General features: G+C 40.3%; 3 protein-coding genes across 4 annotated transcripts; all 3 read left to right on the top strand.

Moving 5' to 3' along the window:
• The first annotated feature begins 5489 nt into the window (after window positions 1–5489).
• Window positions 5490–7779, top strand: LOC100759933 (C-X-C motif chemokine 5). Its single transcript, XM_027388377.2, has 4 exons — window positions 5490–5909; window positions 6037–6172; window positions 6375–6458; window positions 6750–7779. The coding sequence occupies exons 1-4, from the start codon at window positions 5801–5803 to the stop codon at window positions 6808–6810; spliced, it is 390 nt and encodes a 129-aa protein (XP_027244178.1). The 5' UTR covers window positions 5490–5800; the 3' UTR covers window positions 6811–7779.
• Window positions 7780–16016: 8237 nt separating this feature from the next.
• LOC100757920 (permeability factor 2) lies at window positions 16017–17561 on the top strand. Its single transcript, XM_027388378.2, has 3 exons — window positions 16017–16266; window positions 16595–16724; window positions 16823–17561. Exons 1-3 carry the CDS (start codon window positions 16146–16148, stop codon window positions 16911–16913), a joined length of 342 nt encoding a protein of 113 aa, XP_027244179.1. The 5' UTR covers window positions 16017–16145; the 3' UTR covers window positions 16914–17561.
• Window positions 17562–20057: 2496 nt separating this feature from the next.
• Window positions 20058–20752, top strand: LOC100758214 (platelet factor 4-like). 2 transcript variants are annotated; one of them, XM_035453195.1, is made up of 3 exons: window positions 20058–20160; window positions 20422–20545; window positions 20665–20752. In XM_035453195.1, exons 1-3 carry the CDS (start codon window positions 20058–20060, stop codon window positions 20750–20752), a joined length of 315 nt encoding a protein of 104 aa, XP_035309086.1. The 2 variants fall into 2 exon arrangements, with proteins under 2 accessions (XP_035309086.1, XP_027244180.1); XM_027388379.2 differs by having other exon boundaries at window positions 20058–20154; window positions 20407–20545.
• The last annotated feature ends 520 nt before the right edge of the window (window positions 20753–21272 follow it).

Consider the following 21272-nt stretch of genomic DNA (forward strand, 5'->3'; position numbering starts at 1 on the left):
CTGACTATAAACTTTGGTGTAAAATTTTCTTTTACCTATCTATTTATATATCATTACTAAGAACTATCTTGTATAGCCACACTGTGACAGATGCCAGTCCTTTTGTTTCATTTTAATACATTAACCACTATTACATTTCTCTTTTCTGTGATAGAATACCATGTCATACCATTTATTGGTCTACTCTCAATTTTTAATTAGGCAACAAATAAACTTTCCCCAAAGTGCACTCTGTTTCAAAGCAAATGACTTAAGTCTGTTTTACTAACAGTGAGTGAACTTTTTGAAAGCCAAATGACTCAAAGTCGAACACTGAAGCAAGTTGGTCAATATATTCCTTAGAGAGAACCATTCTCTAAAATTCCAGTGGCTAACAAGGTACTCATAATTTGACATTAGCCAGAATTTCTAGGATTTTGTGACTTTGGGCTTGGCATTGCAACACATTTTATACCAGTGAGACCAATTTCCTAATTTCAGGTTCTTGTTTAATAATATTGGAATGTGCATGAAAGTAGGAATTTATAACCAGATTAACAAAAAGTTAGTGGTTCTGACTTGTCCATAAAACACTATCTTGGATGCTTGTGAAGTACAAAGTCTTTGGTTTTTTTTTCAGTAATAAGGAAAACAGACTTTTGGTTGTATAGGAAATACATAAATCATGCATAAATACATACCTGAATAAATATACATAACATGCATAATATAATAAATACATTGCTACACCTCAATCCATTCTGTTAGAGAAGTAAGGAAGTTTTACTATCCGTTAAGTGTGAGGCATATGTTGATTTACACTGTAAGGCTCTGCAGAGGTCAATGTCTTTCCAAAAGGAAAAAAAAAAAAAAAAAAAACAGAAACAAAAACATGGGCGTGTAGGTAGTGGCTGTCAGATACTGCACTTGACTTAGCCCAAGAGCTGAGAAGTCTTGGTATTGGTGGTAGGAAATCACCCACTCAATGGCCATTATTGAGCACAGTGTCTAACTTCCTTATAAAGGACTTGCACTGCCTTACAAAGTTCTTTCTCAAAACCAGTTAAGATTTTTGTTTCATTTTAAAAATTATTTTCTGTGTATGTATGTGAACGCAGGGGACACAAGTGCCCTCGGAGGCCAGGAGGCTGCATTGGATTTCCTGGAAGTGGAGTCATAGGAAGTTGTGAGAAGCCTGACATGGGTTCTGGGAATTGAACTTGGGTCCTCTGCAATGGCAGCAAGTGTTCTTTGCCCCAGAGCCATCTTATCAGCCCTGAAAATTAGTTAGATCAGCTCCCACTACAAATTTTTCTATTATTTATATATTTACTTTTTGCTTGGAACAGACAAAATTTCTGAAGAAAGCTATAAATTCTTCCTCTTCTGAGAAGCCCAAGTCTTTCAGAAATATTTAAAAGTTTAATTATCATCTTCCCCCCATATGCATTGCTTATTATTGTTCACCAAAAGCATTTAGGCTTGGACAGCTCCACAAAAGAGGCAGCATGTTAGAGACTCCATTTTTTCAAAAATTGGCAAGGTTACTGCAAACCTCATTCATAATGGATTCAGTCTCGGTTCATTTGATTTCCTCCTTCCTCAAGTAGAGTTAATCAGAAATGGACAGCCAGAAAATAATGGATAATGGACAAAAGAAAGAAAGGAAGAAAGGGAAAAGAAAATATTCTTGACATGTACCTTAATGTCGAAGAAATTTTGAGACAAATTTATTCTCTGAATGAGACTGCCTCTTCACTGGGTTGTCAAATCCAATATGGAGGGAGGAAGACAGATTTACTGACATTGCAAAGTTAACCCAGGAGTCACTGGCTTTTCCCTTTTGCATATGAGGAAGTGACCCTTCTATAGCCGCTTACTTTCTTCTTATATTGATATATCAACATACTTAATTACTACACTAACATAGTGTTTCTTAAACACCATATTAAGGCTGGCAGATAGAAAATAAAATTTAATAAAGTACTTAAAAGGGCTGATACCATATCTTCAGTCACATAATTTAAGGCCCATACTGCTTGGAAAGCATGTTTTAGAGTAATCCTGTCACACTGTTGACAGTCAGCACAGTGTAACTTAATTAGATTTTCATCTTTGTTGATTTTCTCCAGCAATGTTAAGGCCACATAAAATAGGTAACATGGACAATATTTTAGTTGTATAATTTTCCTTTCTTTAATATCAAGATTTTTTCTGGGTTCTCAGTAGTCTGGGTGGAATAGTGCAGAATCTAAAGAATGAAATTTATCATTTGAGTTTTCTTTAGGAATAAGCAAGAAATAATTTCTAATGTGAGAAAAAAAGTGGTAGAGTTCTAAAAGTAGAGGGGTTACAAACATGTGACCATCCCATGCTTTTCTCTGTAGTTTTAGGATCAACTGTAAGCGTGTGGAACACTAAAAAGTATAAAGTGACCTTCATTCCATACCATGAGATTCTCATAGGCCATTTAGTAGTGAAGTTGAAACTTATGACAGGTTATATAGAGGAATTTAAAGCGTCGACCTTGACTGTAGACTATGCAGTGGACTTAGGAAAGGCAAAAGCAGCATGAATGAAGGATTATAAACTCCATTTTATATAGCAGTTGTGGTTAAAATATTAGATGGTCGAAGACCAAAGATGAAAGGGAGATATTCAAATGACTTTGTCAGATGAGCCTTTTTATAGCACATAGCACTTTGGATTGGCCTTAAATGGGGAAATATTTCAGGTTACTTGGAAGTCTTTGGGATTTTTGATATTATTGAGGTCTTCCAAGAAAAGCATAGGTAGGCTGAGGTATTCAATAGTTTTAAAGATACCCTTGGGCAACACAGTAAAGTAGTTAGCCAGATTGTGAAGAGTCCCTGGGGAATGTGTGCTAACAACTATGAAAAAGTAGCTTGGAGTCTGGGAACCATTAAAACATTCTGGTAACGGATTTGCTAAGTGGTGCAGCTTCCAATTCTTTATTTCATTCTTTATGGCCTTGGTGTCTGTGACTAATTAAGAGTGAAGAAAGTTTCTCTCAGTTGTCTCAACAAATCAGTCCGAGGCTCAGGAAATAATGAACATGAAAGTGGTCTGATTGCCACAGGACATTCCAAATGTCTTCATTCCCATTAAATAACTGTGCCATCATAACTAAAATTAGATTATAACAGAAAACATTTGTGGCTCTAAGGGTGACTGTAGATTTATTGATTGTTTTATTACTGTTGTGAAAAACTAACATAGCATTCTTCTACTCCTTGGACTCAGTGCACTTAAGACAATTGGCTTCACTTTAAATTGACAGCATAAAAGTAATTATTTTCAAGTGTCTTGTACCCGCTGAGTGTAAATGCTGTCATTCTCAAACTCAGAGTCTTGGCACATTCTTACTGGTCTTGGCATAAGCCAGTGTCAGAGATGGCTCCCCGGGAGCCAGGCATGGCAGTGGGCCAGACTAATTTCAACGCAAGGCCAGGTCAGGTTACATACTGTTTCCTGATTAGGTTGGGCAACACAACAGTCTACTTATAGAGTGGACTTTCTATTATCCGAGTGCCAGATATGGATATCTTTTTTCTTCCCTCTCTCTGTTCTGTAAGTAATTATGACAAATGGATTCAGAGTGCAAACCAGGTGGGGAAAGCACATCTATAATAATGCTAAGGGGACTTGACACTCTCAGTTTTGGGCCTTTCACACAATCTGATCCATTTGTGCCCAAACTAATCTGTATGCTCATTTATATTTAAAATAGCTTATTTGAACTAACCTGGGTATACACACTAACATGTATATACACACATATTCATTAGCTAGTGTTATTAAAGTACTTTTTTCATTAAGCCTTAATAGAATGTGGTTTATTTTCTGTGGTTAAGTTTTACTGCTCAATGTCTTTATAGTCAGTTTTTTAAAAACAGGTTTGAAATGAAGTTTATCTTTTGTCTGTAGATATATTCTAATCTCCAAATGGCCAATTTAATAAATCTACAGGCTGCTTGCTACAGATTGCCATCCTCAGAAGGATGAAGGATTACTTTCGTTGAGTCAGGCATGATGCTGATGGTATCAGGAAGCTGCTGGTCTCAGGATTTCCCACTAGCTTCTCATAATGCCATCGCCAAACCTCCCAACTTCCTTCAACCAAACCAAGTTTCCTCCCAGAACGTAAGTTCAAAAGTCTAAGACACCTTCCTGCCCAGCAATGGAGATATTACTCCACAAAAAGATGAGTGGAGGAGTTGATGGAGGTTCACATAGTTGCAGGGGACAAATAAAATAATTCCCTTCCAAGACTATATTCTTATAGCTATCATGTGTACAGACTTCCTCTGCAAGCCTATAATGAGGCCAAAGGTTCTGAGAACTATCCAGAGGAGATCTGGTTAAACCTCTACAACAGAAAGCTTTCGGACAACCTAGTGTTATAGCTATGCCTGCTATAGTTTGATACCTTTAGTTACCAGAAGTCATCTCATCCTTCATCTTCAGGAGGCCTCTCCAGGCTCGAGAGCATCCTTAATTTCCACCGATCAGTGGAAAATTCTCAGATGCCTCTAGGAAGTCCTTTGTTGGAGGGAGTTGGAGTGGATGCTATCTTCCTGGCAAACTGATTCAAACCCATGCACCAAACTCACAGATAGGTCTCTCAATTGCATCAGCTTCCTTTAGCTTCTAAGAACTGTGTCAAATCCCCACCTGGCAGATCAGCCACAGCAGAAGGCACAATAAGGAATCTCTGGTATTGCTTCAGGCTACAATCACCTTACTCATTCGAAGAACAAAACCTCTCCTAATTGAATAGCAAAGGGAACTGCCAGGCACAAAGTGTCATCCTTCCAAAGCAATTTCCTGGGTGATTTTTGAGCACCTTGTTTATTAAGCCAACTAGAAACACTCACACTTGCTAAATTACAAGCATAGGGCTTTCAGTAAGCAACTTTCATTTTGAAAGCCATTCCTACCACTGGTTTCAAATGGAAATAAAGACACTATCATCATATTTCCTTGGCTTTGAAATCTGGCAGAATCCCAAAGAATCATTAAGTAACTGGAGGGACCTTACAATGAGCCGTGTACAAGGAGAGGGAAAAGTTTTTGACTTTTCTTTTTAGTTCAGTTCTAGTCTTCATTTTTTAACATACAGTTTAAATTTATTTTTATTTATGAGTATGTGTGTATGTCTGCTTGTCTGTATGTGCACCAAATGTGTGCAGGCACCCCAGAGAGGCCAGAAGAGGATATGGTATCCCCCGGAACTGGAGCTAGAGGCGCTTGGGAGCCACCATGTGGTCTGGGTCCTCTGCAAGTGCAGCCAGTGTTATTAACTGCTGGCTCACCTCCCCAGACCCAACAGTAGTGTCCCTAGTAATAAAGGTTAAAGACCTACAGAGGGTTTTTCTAAAGCCAAACCTCATTCCTTCGGCTCCAGTCTTCCCACATGGAAAGGAAGGGCATCCGTAGGAGTGTGCAATCCCTGTGCAACCTGGCCTTAGCTAGTCCTGACACAGGAGGAGGAGAGGTCCCCAAAGGGTGTCTGGCAAGAGCAGTAGCCTTCTACTGGGGCGGGACTACAACAGTCTCCTCAGATTTGGCAAGGCGCCACTCCTCTAGCCATCCTCCTCCCTAAGCCCTTGCTCAGCCCCTCTGCACCTCCCCTCCCCCAACTCCTAAGTCCAGGGAATTTCCGCAGCATCTCCTGCCTTCAGGAAGAGACAAGCGCAGATAAAAAGGGGGTACAGCTGGTTTGAGAACAACACAGTGCTCTAGAGCCACCTCCAGCACCTCTCGAATCAGTGCTCCCTGGTCCAGGATCTTGTCCACAATGAGCCTCGTGCCCTGCCGCTCAGCCCGCATCCTTGGCGGTTCCCGCTCGCTGTTCGCGCGGCTGGCGTTTCTGTTGCTGCTCACACTGCCGCAGCATCTAGCTGAAGGTGAGAGCGCAGTACGTGCAGAGCACACTGTGCCTGACACACCCCAGCCGGCCACCGCAGTCACCAGATCCCAGGGGCTGGGAGAGAGCTCTGCCAGCACGCTCGTTTAACCATGTCTCTTTCGCAGGGGGTCCTGCCGCAGCAGCAGCGGCAACAGAGCTGCGTTGCGTTTGCTTAAGCGTAACTCCGAGAATTAATCCCAAAATGATCGCTAATTTGGAGGTGATCACTGCAGGTCCACAGTGCCCCAGGGTGGAAGTCATGTGAGTTCTGACTGATATTGCTCTGGCGGGTGCAGGTGACCTCGGGAGAGGGAAGTCCTAGATCCCTTGGTCTTCAGTCACTGTGGCTTACCTGTGCATTTCTCTCTCTCTCTCTCTCTCTCTCTCTCTCTCTCTCTCTCTCTCTCTCTCTCTCTCTCTCTCTCTCCTCTCACCTCTCTCCTCTCACCTCTCTCCTCTACAGAGCTAAGCTGAAGAATCAGAAGGAGGTTTGTCTGGACCCAGAAGCTCCTGTGATGAAGAAAGTCATTCAGAAAATACTGGACAGGTACTTGATACCTTGCTCTCTGGGGTTCTTAGTCTCTGCGGACTGACAAGGTCTTCTTGGTTCTCCCAGTAAGATTTGAGATTCCAGTATCACGTTCTAAACTGGGCTTAGAATAAAGGATTCAGAAGGGAAAGTTGTTCTGGGGTGTTCTTGGGAAATCTTTATTACAAATTCCACATATTTGAGCAATAACCCAGAACTCATTACCGGTGTCTGTGGGAGGGCCGGGGGTGTGAGGTGTTAGGCTAGAGCGAGGCATTTTAGTTACTGATATAATTCTTTTCTTAACAGTGCAAATAAGAAAACTAAGAGGAATGCACTTGCTCTGGAAAAATCGCCCAGTGATCAATAGAAAAATTTCCAAGGACTCTGGCCCCAATGAAGACAAGAAGGAAGAGCTAATTCCACCCCCGCCCCCGCCCCAGTAATTTTCTTTGTGAACTCCCTGCTTTGAAGGGCAAAGGGAAACCGCTGTCCCTGGAGCTTTCCCCTCAGTTTATGCGTGTACTTAGCAAAGCATATCAGATTTTTTTTTTCTACCATCTGTTACACTATTGCAAATGGTGGCATTTTAGGGTGTAAGTCAAGAATCTTTGGTTGTTAACCTTTCAGAATGTCTTGAAGTGAAGGTGACTGTTGCATTTTGTCTCAGAAAATGTATGTATGTATGTGTGTGTATATACATGTGTATACCTTGTAGTGTTCTTGGGAAGGCTATGGAATTAACAGGTTACTGAAGTTCTGTTAGAAGCTGTTGATGGGGACACCCTCATTCTCTCTCTCATGAAATGGGAGCTATTTTATTGTTTCAACTGGGTGTGTTGAGTTTTTCTTAAAAGTGGTATATAACTTTTATGGTGTTAGCAAGCTTGTATGTCATGCAGAAACCTGTATAGAATACATTTCCATTTTAGAATTTCTAAATGTGTAAGTTCTAGAAGGATTAATGTATTCTCATCTTACAATTTTAGACATTTGATGTCTTCTTAGTATGGCATAATGTCATGACTTATTGTCAAACTGATTGTGTGCTATTTATTAACTAGTTTATTAGTATTATTATTTGGGTCACAAAATCCATGTTCTAGGTAGATGAAGAAGATAAGAATCAGGTAAATTTCTTGCCTGGTTTTCATAAAAATTCATTTAAGAGATTTCTAGTAAGAGAAACTTTAGCAAATATCTATATTCTTAGAGTTTTGAAAGCATACTAAACATGCTTGAGTGTGAATACATCACTTTGCCTCCTCCAAACACACAGTGCAGTGCTTTGGTATTTAGATGTCTGTAGTGGGTCTTTTTGAGAATTTAACTGCTTCATTATGAGGAAATTAATGTATGCCTCATATACATTATTTTAAGATTATACTTTTTAAAGTGTCTCATTTGTTTATATTACCTTTTTGAAGAAAAAATAAAATATGTATGATTTTCACTCAGGTTGTTTCTGATTTCTTGTGATGGTGACTCTCATTATCCTGAATCTACATTATCCACACAGCTAACTCCCAGCTCCCTGGCCTGCACAAAGACCCCATTTCCCCAATTCCTTGCACTATTTCAACCCTTCTCTAAGCTTATGCCCCTTTTGGCTATTTCTTCAGGACATCAGTAGCTTCTGGGGATCTTAGAAATCACAAATATGATAAGACTTCTCCATCTCTGCTCTAGTTCAGCTCTCAAGTGGGTTCCAGAGGCCCATGCATTAAAGGCTGAGTCCCTGAGTTTTCCATGTTGGGAGGCAGTGGAACCTCTAGGAAGTGGGACCCAGAAGGGGGCATTTACATCATAATGCACATGCCTTTCAAGGGGATGTGAGGACCCCAACCCTCATCACCTTCCTCTTCTCCCCCCACCCCCATGGGTGAAAGGTCTGTCTCCTCCACCATGCTCTCCTGCCAGATATAGAGTACTGCCAGAGACAAAGCACCAAAACCAATTAGTCACAAACCAAAACCTCAAACCTCCAAAACTAAGCCAAAACAGATTTCCCCCCTTTTACCCTTTTAAAATTCACTGTAGATGCCCGTTCCAGTGACACAGAGATAATCAGCGCACTCCTTATTTCCTAGACGTAGAATAAAAGGTGCTAAAGCCCAGCAAGTAACGTGGCAATGCATCTCCTGTCATGCTATTTTCTTCTCAAGTTCTGCATCTCCCTCACACTCTGCAAGTTGGGAGTTTGGTTCTCTAGTCAGGCTTATTCTGTTTCATTTGCTAGGGCTCTTCCTGCAATAGCTTTACACCTTGTTTTTTCCCTCACTAGAGCAGGCTTACTCATCCTTCATAATTTGGGTCCAGCAATACCCCTTCATGACACTTTTCCTTGTCATTCTCAGCTCAGCATCTTTTAGATACTAGATGACTGAGTTACAACAAATGTTGCTTTGTTATTGTTTGTTTGTGGGTTTCTCCATCCTAATCTACAAACAACTCTCCTAAGGTAGCCACCATATTCTCTGTATCCCAAATGTGTGATACAGACTGACTAACTGAGCCAACACCCTCCTAGCCCAAGTTAGGACAGTTGAATACTGTCCTAAAGTCCACAACCTAGTTCATGGTAGGCGTTGACTAACCTGTCTCTTTTCTCCTTGTCTACAGGAAAGTTCCCAGTCCATAACATCTCCCTCAGAATTCACCAGACAGACCTCCATATTTTCTCTCACTTCCTCAAAACAACCTCTCACCCATCTCCCTAACAGATTATGGATCCTTTTTATTTTCTCATAGAATTTTCCATTTTTCCTTTGCAACATTTTGTATGTGAAAGTGTTTGGTGTCTGTCTATTCCACTATCACTGTAGTCTTCATGAGGGTAAGGACAGTATCTATCATTTCATCATAGTTCCTAAGACAGAGTTTAAGGCATAGTAAATATATATATATATATATATATATATATATATATTTAAATAGAGGCATGATCTAGACCAAAGAAGCCTCATTCTCTCTCTAGTAATAAGATGGAAATTTGTATAAATAGACCATTTGTTTAGGAACAGCCAAAAGGATGCCAATCTAACTCATACACAAATACATATCTGCTACAATTAAACTATTATATTGGTATGCACTTTCATATACAAATGTGAACTAATATATTATTAGTTATATAAAAGCTTTGGTTTTTCTTTATCACTTAACCTCTCTCATTATATATAAAATATCAACTGATACATTTTCTATTGTCATGTCCGGATGTGCCTGGGTAAAAGTTAGAGAGGAAGAGGCTCAAAGATGTGAGACAGCCCGGAGTAGTTTAAAAAGTATGGTTTGTTGACAAGATTTTTAATAGTATAGAAAATTAGGAAGTACCTCTAAGTTGAAGAAGTTATTAAACACACACAGTAGCTTCTTTAATCTCTCAAACAATACATTTTATTAACTCATGAATTACAGGAAATGTGAAGAAACAAACCAGACTGCCATGAACTCTAAATTCCAGTGTATTTTGAACAGTCTTTCATTAGAATGATTTCTGACAGATGAAGTGCCTTGGAGTAATAAATGAAAACACAGAAAACACCCTTGGTTGATGAAATATGTTTTGTGAACAAATGAATATTCCATATGTTCATTTGTCCACAAAAGTATACAGTGGTGTCTTTAGAAGCGCATGCACAAGTGAGTAAAACATTGCACAGAGGCCTATTTGTGAAAAGAAAAGTACTCCCAGGGCAGTGAAAACCATGTCCCATTTACAACAAAGTAGATAGTTTGATTCATATGTGCCGTAGTAGCTTGAATGAGGTAAAGAAGCTGTTTTTTTTTTTTTTTTTTTTTTTTTTTTTTTTTTTTATTTGTCATCTTCATGGTCTTGTTGTGGCTTTATCCAGATGTGAAATTTGTAAGTTTACTTTGCTTCTAGACCCCTGACTCACTGAGCCTCAGTGGCAGAGGAAGGGACTCTGGCCAGTTTGAGTGTGGCAAGCAGGCCTTGTCATTCTCCCCATTCCCTTTGCCTTGCTAAAACCATTAGATTACAATCCTAAAGCAAGTCCCCAAGGTCTATTCCCTTTTTTGGCCACTTCCTCCTCCTGAGACTGACCACCTAGGTCCAGCTACCAAATTATTGAGGCCCAGCCATCAGAAGCCTCTTTTGGCTCACCTAATTAACATGACCATCCTAACACAGGGTTCCAATGTTACCTGTATAATACCTGTATAATACACCATTTTCCTATGTGCCTTGTCTGTCTCTATAGAGAGGCAGTCCTTTGTCCTCTGGAACAAATACCCCTTAACCCTCTCCCTTCCTTGTTTCCCCTTCTCCCTCTCCCTCTATCTCCTACCTTTGACCCTTATCCCTGCCCCTCTATCCCTCTGTCCCTCTGGGGTAAATAAATCTCCTTTGTGCTGAGAACTTGGTCTTGGGGCCTGAGCCTATACCTTTTCTTTCAACAGTTCCTTCCACAGTACCTGCCATTACCAGTTGATCCTTCTATTAACACATTCAAGGCTGAAAGCACCTGGGAGAAATTCATCTAACATTTATCTTCTAAGGATACGCCTTCTCGGTTCCTCACACTAACCTCTAACTACTGTTTCACTCTCTTATTTACCTGAAACTCTCCCACACACTAGGAATTAAATGTGTGGCTGGTTAAAAGTAAGTCTGTGTGTCTGCCTTGGCTCAGGCAGGGTTTTTTTTTTTTTTTTTTTTTTTTTTTTTTTTTTTTTAGTTTGTAGCATCCTTTGTTGATTCTACCAGACTTGCCTCTGAGTGTGACACAATTAATTCCTAAAGTATGACAGATTTATGGTAAAATATGACTAGTAGTTTTGTATATCTACCATGGCTTTTAATGCTTGCATGAGGAAAAGAATTTTTGTGAGTAAACTCTCACACACTTAATTTGAAAATCCTTCCTGGATGTCACAGGATGAGGAATTTACCACACAGAGGAGCACCTGGGGAATTCTAGTTACCTTTGTGACTAAAGCAAGGAAGAGGAGCAGAATGTGTACTGATTTGGGCTGAAACTTGGTTCATTCTTAGTAGAATTAATTCCAGTGTCCTGAGAGGGGCCGTTTATAGTTTATATCTCAAATATGAAGAGAGAAATAGTGACACGGGGAGACCTACAGTTTAAGTCTAAGATTTTGTTTCAATCAATATTAGGATCCTGTTTTACAAATTTAGAGAGTCTGCCAAGACATCCCATCCCCATGCCCACTGTGGAAAACATCTTAATGGATGTGTTTCTCTTTCTTTTGGGGGCGGGGTTTTGAGACAGGGTTTCTCTGTGGCTTTGGAGGCTGTCCTGGAACTAGCTATTGTAGACCAGGCTAGTCTTGAACTCACAGAGATCTGCCTGCCTTTGCCTTCTAAGTGCTAGGATTAAAGGAACATGCCACCACCACCCGGCTTGTGTTTCTCAATTGCTCTGCTCTACTTCTCAGCTGGGTGAAAAGGAATCCTTGATTTACTCCTCTAAAGGGCCTGGCTATCCCCCTTTGCAGCTTTCACACAGTACCCAACCAGAGCTGCTGCCTTTCAAATCTAGTTCTGAATATTTCTAGGCATGCAGCCTTGACAAGTTACATATCATCCCATTTCTCAGGTCCCTCACGCACACATGCTATGACACCTACCTCACAAGCTTTGAGGGTTGTCTTGGAAGCAGGGCTCTTGTCCTCAGTTTCCTAACTCAAACTGCTATTCACAGTGATAAAATTGAGATATGGACATTAAAATCCATATATAGTTTTAAAATTTATGTTGCTACATTTGAATGATTTTAGTACTCTAAGAATTTATTTCTAAATCTATGTTAAAAGACATGAGAAGGGCTGGAGAGATGGCTCAGCAGTTAAGAGCACTGCCTGCTCTTCCAAAGGTCTTGAGTTCAATTCCCAGCAACCACATGGTGGCTCACAACCATCTGTAATGAGATTTGGTGCCGAACACTGTACACATAATAAATAAATAAATCTTTTCAAAAAAGACATGAGAAAAGCCTATACTCTATATAATGTTTTCTGTCGGTTATGTTGCAGCATTATCAAATGTATGACCCAATCACCATTTGTAAATCAAATGTCATTGCTTAGCAGACCAGACATTGTGCAGGTTCCTTGTGGCTTGAGGATGATTATGATATTTTTCATGGAAAATACAGAATTTCCCCATGAAACAATGGCTTCTCTTTTTTAAACCAATATTGCATCTATTCATTCTGTGGATGTCTGTGGAGGCCAGAGGACAGCGTGGGAGAGTTGGTGTCTCCCATCACTCAGGTTCTAGGGATTAAATTTGGGTCATCAGACTTTGGGATGAGTGCTTTGATCCACAAAACAATCTCCCCAGCACAAGACAATGGTTTTCTTGAGGGGAGAGACCTACAGTAGAGAGAGAGGAGAAGGGTAGAGAGAGGATCACGGTAGGGAGAAGTCACAGCAGCCAGAACCATCCAGTTCCCAAGCAGAGGCAGCATTTTGAGTTTTCAGTGCTGTGAGTGGCTGGTTAACCCCCTGTCTCTCTAAAGGAAGCCTGGGGAGAGGACAACAGCCAAAGCTCAAGTTCAATAATAGCAGAACCTTCAAAAGAAGAAGAATTATTTCAAGCCACTAAAAAATAAGAGTGGATTTGACATGTAGCAAAAAAAAAAAATAGTGATACTGAGTAATAATGGGTTCTCAGGTTCTGAAGCAATCTTAGGTTACAATGTCCTCAAACAATGACTGCAGTGGAAGTGAGTCACGGCCATGCATTTGGTGTTCCGCAAATGCAGTTATTAAAAATATATTTTCTCAGGCCTAGAAAGTGTAGCAAGGCTCCAGAGGAGCAGTATCTGGAAAGGCCCTTCATCCTGCACTGCCCACCCCCTCATCAGCATCTCCCTAGCCCCTCCTCATCTGCACCTCCCTAGCCCCTCCTCATCCTCACCTCCCTCCAGGGGCAGAAAGGAGAGCCCTTAGCTAACATGAGTGTCATGAGTTTTTGACATTTGCACAGTTTCTGTCAACTTGACACCAAGCAGAAAACATTTGCTTCCAGCTCTCACAGAAAATATTTTGCCCGCCTACCATCTCAACTTTAACAAATGGAAATTTTTACTGACCTTGGAATCTTCTACACCGAATGCTTTTACACGTGATTTTCGGGTGATCACTCATTTCTGTACTGCTTAGAAGAGCTATCTGAGAGAGGGGGGGATAGGGAGGGAAAGGGAGGGAAGGAAGGAGGGAGGGAGAGAGAGAGAGAGAGAGAGAGAGAGAGAGAGAGAGAGAGAGAGAGGAGAGGGGGGAGAGAGAGAGATTCAAAATGCTTCATGTCGAGCAGAGCTACTGTGTCCTAATTTTAAGGAATAAATGACCTTCTAGTATCCATAAAAAAGTAGCTAGCAGATAAGTTTTATTTTGGGTCATAGAAACTTGCTTGTTTCCTGAATGATTGCTATTTATAAGGTGGCTTAATGGGAAAATAGATAAAATAACTTACTGCACATTGTAGAAAATGGAAGTGACAGTGAAAGATTAATGAAAAAGGCTATTAAGTTATTTTAAATCTAGGAGCCTCCAACATCTATTCATTTTCTAGTAGTTATAAAATTATAATTCTATATAATCTAGCTGCTTCTAATTGAATGGCTGTTACAAAATATTCTTTGCACATTTCCACAACAAATCACCATTGTTTTCCCTATTTTATTTTTTACCATTGAAACAGAAAGGGTTTATATAAATCATAGGCATAGAAACTAACAGTAATAATCCTAGTAATGAATATAGAGTATTATTTGAAGTCCCAATTCTTTGGGAAGATATTTTAGGTCTTTCTGGAGATAGAAAAAGTTAAATGAATAAGTCACACAAGAAGTTCATAATGTTATGCACATAATAGGTGTTTAGTTTTTCTTGAACAAATAGAAGCTACCAGATAGATGTTTTATCTTGACTGACTAATAAGGCTTGTAAAACTTACAGGACAATTGATTTGTTGGTACTTTCTCCTGAACCTTACTGACAAGATACATTTATTGATTGTCTTAAAACAGGTCATCATGGTGTATGCCTGTAATCTTAGCACTTGGGAGGCTGAAGAAGGACCATGAGTTCAAGGCTACCCTAGGCTCTATAGCAGTACTCTCAATGCTTCCTAATGCTGAGACCTTTTAATGCAGTTCCTCAAGATATGGTAACCCCCAACCATAAAATTATTTCATTGCTACTTCATAACTGTAATTTTGCTGCTGTCATGAATCACAATTTAAATATCTGATATGTGACCCATGTGAAAGGGCCATTTGCCAACTCCCCCAAAAGCCAAGACCCACAGTTTGAGAAGACTCACTATTGCTACATAGTGAGTTTGAGGTCAGCTTGGTCTACATGGAGTAACTGTTCCTTGCACCTAAGAAAAAAGAATTATAGAAATCTCACCAATTGAACATGGAAAGAAGTTTGAATAGTGTTAAGTATGGATTAAAAAGTGTACAGTGAAGTCAATAAATATTGTCAGCCATACATGGGGTTGTTTGTGGTGGCTAGAAATGAAGATCATGGGCCGGGCGTTGGTGGCGCACGCCGTTAAACACTCGGGAGGCAGAGGCAGGTGGATCTCTGTGAGTTCCAGGCCAGCCTGGTCTCCAGAGCAAGTGCCAGGATAGGTTCCAAAGCTACACAGAGAAACCCTGTCTCAAAAAACCAAAAAAAAATGAAGATAATGAAACATTTTAAATCCTTTATATTTCACTCAGAGTGTTGACCCTTATAGAAACATTCATTCCCTGTGCAGAAAGATCTTTTTGTGCACATGTATTAAATGTGAGTCTCCATAAATTTATACATACATACATATAAATGCAGATAGAATATAAATGCCAAATTTCTATTCGGCAATGATAACTACTGATGGCTACCATTGAAAAGCAGTAGTATGGAGTAACTATGAAGAGGAAATAACATATTTAACTCATATACTATGTATCTACAGTTTATGACTATTTCTTTAAAAATAAAAGGGACAACAGATATGTTTATCTTCATGTTCACACATACTCATACAGTAGAAACAAGTAGTTTACAACTTAAAGGAGAATGTTTTCATTTATATAAATTTGGATGAAATTGCAAAAGAAAATTTACTTAGAAGACAGAAAGAAGCCCATAAGTGCATATCTATAGGAACCCTTTATAGTAAGTGACTCATATTTCTACCCCACATGCCAAACAAATTCTGACACCTATCAAGAACCAGCACAGGAACTTTCTTTGTCATTTGGTAGGGAAGGGCAGCTCCTTCTCAAGGAGCTGTGTGAATGGTGTCTATTAAGCCCCCACACTGCATTGTAGGAAGGGTGTGGCTCATGACTCCCTCCTCACAAAGCGAAAATACTTACAGTATTTTGGCCTAGGTCTTACCTCTAAGTCGGGTGCTTATTCATCTGTAAGAGTCAGATGTTGAGAGTGACAGCAGGAATGTGTTTGAAATGATGCACAGCTTGTAGCTAATTCTGCAGGATTTTTAACCTGTCTGGTCAATGTGGGTTGGGCAGGACTTGACCACCCTTTTATGGTCACATCCCACATACACTCACTTCCCCTTCTCCACCTCTTCAGCAGTATAAAAAGAGGCATGGAGGCATAGAAAGCCAAGTAGCAGTAGTGTTCAAGGCAGCGGCTCATCCTCACCTTGAGTCTCCTGGCTCTGGGAACAGTTCTAGCTCAGTCTTCTCCACCATGGGCTTCAGACACAGACCTACATCCTTCTGTACCAGGGCCAGACCACTCCATAACCTACAGCTGTGGCCACTGCTGGTCCTATTCCTCACTGTGCTGGTTCCCACTACAGTTGGAAAATGTAAGAGAAGTTTTGGGAAATATGAAAGTGGAGGGCTGCTTCCCTTCAGCTTGTGTCTAGGCAGCTTGTGGTGTGTATGTGGGAGACGGCGGGTGTGTACAAAGTGACTGTACTGGGGCTACTGGCTTTGGAGGGTGTAATGACTAAGAAATCTAAAATATACTTGGGCATTTCATGTGTGTAGACAGTCTACAAGCTTTGTTATTAAAAGTTTATAGGAAAAATGTACAATGTCTGTGTGAAAGAAGGACAAATACCTTCAATTTCCAAGTAAGGAAAGAAGAAAAAATATTTATAATCACTAATGAATTCTTGTGTTCCAATGAAGCTAATGATGTGGACCCATATCTTGAATTGCGCTGTAGATGTCCGAATATAGTCACTGGAATCCCACTCAGTAGAATTTCCTTTGTGAATGTGTTCAGGCCAGGAGTCCACTGTGCCAACGTGGAAGTGATGTAAGTTCCCTAGTTCTTTGTTCTTTTTGTCATTAGGGAACTTTTCACCTTGACCTGTACTCTCTTCTCCACCCTCATGGACCTGTTCTCCTTTGCAGAGCCACACTGAAAGGTGGGGAGAAAACCTGCCTGGACCCAAATGCCCCTGCCATCAAGAAAATAGTCATGAAGATATTGGAAGGTTATTGACCAACTATCTGTTGACTTACTGTGCAAGAAGGGTGGGGTTTTGATATCTGGATGTTCTGGAATCATTTTCCACTTTAAGATGGGGATACATTTTCATTCTGTCTCAGAAATTACATTGTGTTCTGAGAAGGTGTGTTAAAGGATGGTGTAAAGAGGATGAAAATGAGCTAACTGAGTTGTAACATGCAATTTATGGTTTATTTCTTGGCTAAACATAGTGCTGTACTTTTCATTTCTTTAGTTGAAATTTTCTTTATGAATGCATTAAGTCAAGTTGTATATCTGTATTTTTTGAATTATTTCTTTTAGTTTTGAGTATATAGTTATATCACTTCTCCCCTCCCCTTCCTCCCTCCAAACCTTTCCACAGCCCCTTCCTTGTTCTTATTCATATCCTTGATCTCTTTTTTCATTACTGTTGTTATATACATATATGCGTATACATATATCTTGACAAATTTCACAGTGGTCAGTGATAATAGGAACTGTCTGGAGCCAAGAAGATTATACTTGCTCAGTAGATACTTGTTCATAAGAGTTTTTCCAGTGTCTTAGACCTAGAATGCCTTGTTTCCAAGCAACCTCTGCAATGTTTTCTAATGTTTGTTTTAACCTTCAAATTGAACATAATAAAGTCATAGAATATAACTTTTGTAAGCAGAAGTCATTTACTTTATAACGAATATGTTTGACACCAGTAGCACCAAAAGCATGCAATGAAAAGGGGAATAACAATCTGTGTTTTTAAAAACGTCTCTATTGTCTGAAACATGGAAAGTTGTTAGATGGGTCTTATCTGCATCTCTCTCCCTCTCTCTTTATTACAATGAAATTGTAACATCATGTATGGTAGGCAAGTGTTGTGCCACTGGGCAACATTCCAAGCCTCTATTTAAAAAAATTGTTCAGTATTTCACAATATTGTCAGGTAAAGTCACTAATTTGATACCTGTGCCATTTTCTTCATCTCTAAAATGGGAATGATCTCTTGCCTGTCTAATAGAGCTGATGTGAGAATGAAAAGAATTGAACTCAAATACTTTAAATACTGTAGTCACATAATAGCCCATGCATAAATGTTAGGAATTGGTTGTTGGAGGAAGCACTAATGCTCCCCATGTCACAGGGAGGGAGGGAACCTGAAGTTTAAGAAATCATGAGACTTGCCTTCGGTTGGAAATGTAGCTCAGTGGCTTTCCCAGGATATGAGAGAGGCTCTGGGATCAGTTCCCACCAGGATCAAAAGAAACCTGCTGCAGAACATAAAATGATCAGAGTGCATATTTGAATCCTGGTCTTTAACCACAGGAGCATGATACTTCCATGGATTTGTCCTTCCCTAAGGAGACTCCACTACATATCACATGTTATTGGCACACAAGATACTACTTGATATGGAACTCTCGTGGTGTATACTGCTCATGGAGAAAGAGAATTTTACCTACTCCAAACTGTGCATGGACTTTGGGGAACACCTATATGCTAAGAGTGTCATTCACATATTGGAGAACTCCCTTTTCTGCCTCTTCACCAGCAGAGGCTCATCGCTTGAGGATATTTTGCCTGTAAAACAAACACTTATTCAGTAATAATTACACAAGTGTCCATAAACTCATGATGAAGCAGTAAATGGAGACAACTTTCATCTGCTTTGTTCCAATAATTAAAAACAGCTGTGGCATCTTGTGCCTGCCCTAGGCAGTCTTCCTCCCACTGGGAGTTGGCAAGACTGGGTCTTAGCATGGCAGTGTTTATACCATGTTTATTCTTCTTGAGGTGAAGAAGGTATCTCTTGCTGCTGTGTACTTATACTGGATTGTTTTCTTTAAATGTAGAGAAAGGTTGCCTTGACTGACATTTATTGCCTGAATTCCTTTACTCTGCAAATGCTGAAATCTGGGGCTAAGCTGCTCAAACTATTTCCTTGATGTCCATATACAAACTCTCTTATCCATTCCTTTTGTTGCTGACCTAGCAGAGGTCTTGAGTTTCAGTTCCTTAAACACATAGAGATTATGACATGCTTGGCAGTAGCCATTGTGGTCAATGCTGAGTGTTCAGAAACATATATTTCAGGGAATTATGCTTGACAATATCACTATCCAGGAGAGGCAGATAAATGGCCACATAATTATGACCGTATGTGGCATACGGTAATACAGAGATCTCCAACTGTCCTAACACACACTCTCTTTTTTTGCTTCTTTTTAAAATTTTTTTATATATTTGAATTACAAACAAGATTGAATTACATGATGATCCCAGTTTCCTTCTCCCTCCCTTCCTCCTCTACCACCCCCCAAGTAAAATCCTACCTATTATATGTCCTTTCTTCTAATCTACACCTGACTCAAAATTTCTGCTTCCTTGTGACCTCTGCATCTTTCCTTTTCTTCACTTCTCACTTAGATTTGAGCTGACAAGAGAAATATTTAGGCTCAAAGATGTTATTAAAGCAACATATTCAAATATAACTGGTGATTTTTCTAAAAGGAGCAATGAGGACAACAGATCTTGCTTCCGGCAGTAGATTGGACAGTAGTTAGAAGACTAGGGAATGCTTCCATATAAGGATGAAGTTCAGAAGTCATTGTCCAGGCACTAACTTTAACCTTTCTAGTGGTAGAAAATAAATTTCAAACCACACATCTCTAACCACACAACAGTCAAACTCACTGTCATCGACAGGAAGAGTGATAGGCAAGAAAGGCAGGAGACAGTTTGGAGTAATGCAACTGGAAGTTGGGAAGGCGACACATTGGTCCACTGTACAGTGACAGCAGAAAACTCTGTCACATATGACATACCTTTTGCTAAATTGAAGTTCTACTCTTTCTAATTCTGTCATTATTCATATAAATTCACATTGGAAATGTGGCTCCAGTCACTAGTTAAGATAGCTTACCTCAGCTTTTCTTTTTGCTCTGTTTTGTTTTAATCTTGGCTGGCCAGAGCTTGGTTACTGTTCCCCAAGTGTCATTGCTTCCGCAGGGCAGTTCCTCATCCTGTATCCCAGGTTTCCGGGCTGGGCTGGCAGTGGTGATAAAAAGTGCTGGGAAGTCTCCGGAACCACTGGTCTGCACTTAGAGCCTCAGGCCCCAGTGGCCCTGTTCTAGTCCTTGGATCTAGTGCCACCTTCTTAATATGAGCGCCGCTGCAGTGTGTCGAGGCTCCTGGCCCAGCCTTGGGCTGCTGCTTCTGGGCCTGTTGTTTCTTCCAGCCGTGATTGCCTTCACCAGTGGTGAGAGCGGGTGAAGGGATCCTAGAGACCTGGAGATGGTTCAGGAGCCTCAGGGGTGGGGAAGTGAGCTCTTAGACACCGGCCATTCTGAATTGGCTTGCCAACTGCACTTCACCGCCCACCTGCCTTCCGAGGGAGAGGTGGTGCTATAGCCAAGGGTGAGGAAGAGGTCTAGAGGTACCACGAGCTGATGATGTGGTCACCCCCATCACCTCCTTTACTCCCCTCCCCCTCCTCCCCCTTTGTCCTCAGCTAGCCCTGAAGAAGGCGATGCGGATGCAGATCTTCACTGTGTGTGTGTGAAGACCATCTCCTCTGGGATTCATCCTAAGCATATCACCACATTGGAAGTGATCAAGGCAGGACGCCATTGTGCGGTTCCCCAGCTCATGTGAGTCCTGCCCATCCTTCAGGCCCACCCTCTCCTCTCTGCTCATTCCTCTCTTTCTATTCCCTTCTTCCAACCAAGGCCCCGAAGAGTGAGTGCATTCCTTCCCTTTCCCCTGACAGAGCCACTCTGAAGAATGGGAGGAAAATTTGCCTGGACCGGCAAGCACCCTTATATAAGAAAGTGATCAAGAAACTCTTGCAGAGCTAGTTACTAGGTACCTAAATCTGCAATGTGTTATGTGGGATACTGGAGTTTTGTCTACTTTCAACCTAACTGTAGTCTTCTGATGTTTATATTATCATCTGAGACTTAAATAAATGCATTGAACCAAGATGTCATAAAGTCAAACCATTCTTTGTAATGGAGCCAAAAATAGTGTTGACACATCATGTCAGAAAACTTCTCCAGAGCTTTAAACAAAATATTTTGAAGGAAGGTTTGGTCTAAGAACTGCATTTTCTTGGCATTATGGGTTGCATGACAACTGATGAATATTTTTATATTTACTTAATTATATTGCTTCATATCACATTTTAGTTTTGTGTTGTAATCAGATTTGTCAATAAATAATTAGTGGGACTAAGTTGCCTTTAAAAATAAATACCTAAATCAAGCTTTGATTCTGTTTCCTTAAGATTTATACTCCATTTTGTCATAAGAATAAGAAAACTAAAATGAATACATAATGCTAATATATTAATACTTCCAAGACATTATATGAAACTAC

This window comes from Cricetulus griseus, assembly GCF_003668045.3.
Source record: "Cricetulus griseus strain 17A/GY chromosome 1 unlocalized genomic scaffold, alternate assembly CriGri-PICRH-1.0 chr1_1, whole genome shotgun sequence".
Lineage (NCBI taxonomy): Eukaryota > Metazoa > Chordata > Mammalia > Rodentia > Cricetidae > Cricetulus > Cricetulus griseus.

Coding starts and splice junctions, on each gene's coding strand:
- LOC100758214 (XM_027388379.2), top strand. CDS start 20,058: ATGAGCGCCGCTGCAGTGTGTCGAGGCTCCTGGCCCAGCCTTGGGCTG. Junction 20,155..20,406: donor CGTGATTGCCTTCACCAGTG/GTGAGAGCGGGT, acceptor CTTTGTCCTCAG/CTAGCCCTGAAGAAGGCGAT. Junction 20,546..20,664: donor TGTGCGGTTCCCCAGCTCAT/GTGAGTCCTGCC, acceptor TTCCCCTGACAG/AGCCACTCTGAAGAATGGGA.
- LOC100757920 (XM_027388378.2), top strand. CDS start 16,146: ATGGGCTTCAGACACAGACCTACATCCTTCTGTACCAGGGCCAGACCA. Junction 16,267..16,594: donor TCCCACTACAGTTGGAAAAT/GTAAGAGAAGTT, acceptor GTTCCAATGAAG/CTAATGATGTGGACCCATAT. Junction 16,725..16,822: donor TGTGCCAACGTGGAAGTGAT/GTAAGTTCCCTA, acceptor TCTCCTTTGCAG/AGCCACACTGAAAGGTGGGG.
- LOC100759933 (XM_027388377.2), top strand. CDS start 5,801: ATGAGCCTCGTGCCCTGCCGCTCAGCCCGCATCCTTGGCGGTTCCCGC. Junction 6,173..6,374: donor TGCCCCAGGGTGGAAGTCAT/GTGAGTTCTGAC, acceptor TCTCCTCTACAG/AGCTAAGCTGAAGAATCAGA. Junction 6,459..6,749: donor ATTCAGAAAATACTGGACAG/GTACTTGATACC, acceptor TTTTCTTAACAG/TGCAAATAAGAAAACTAAGA.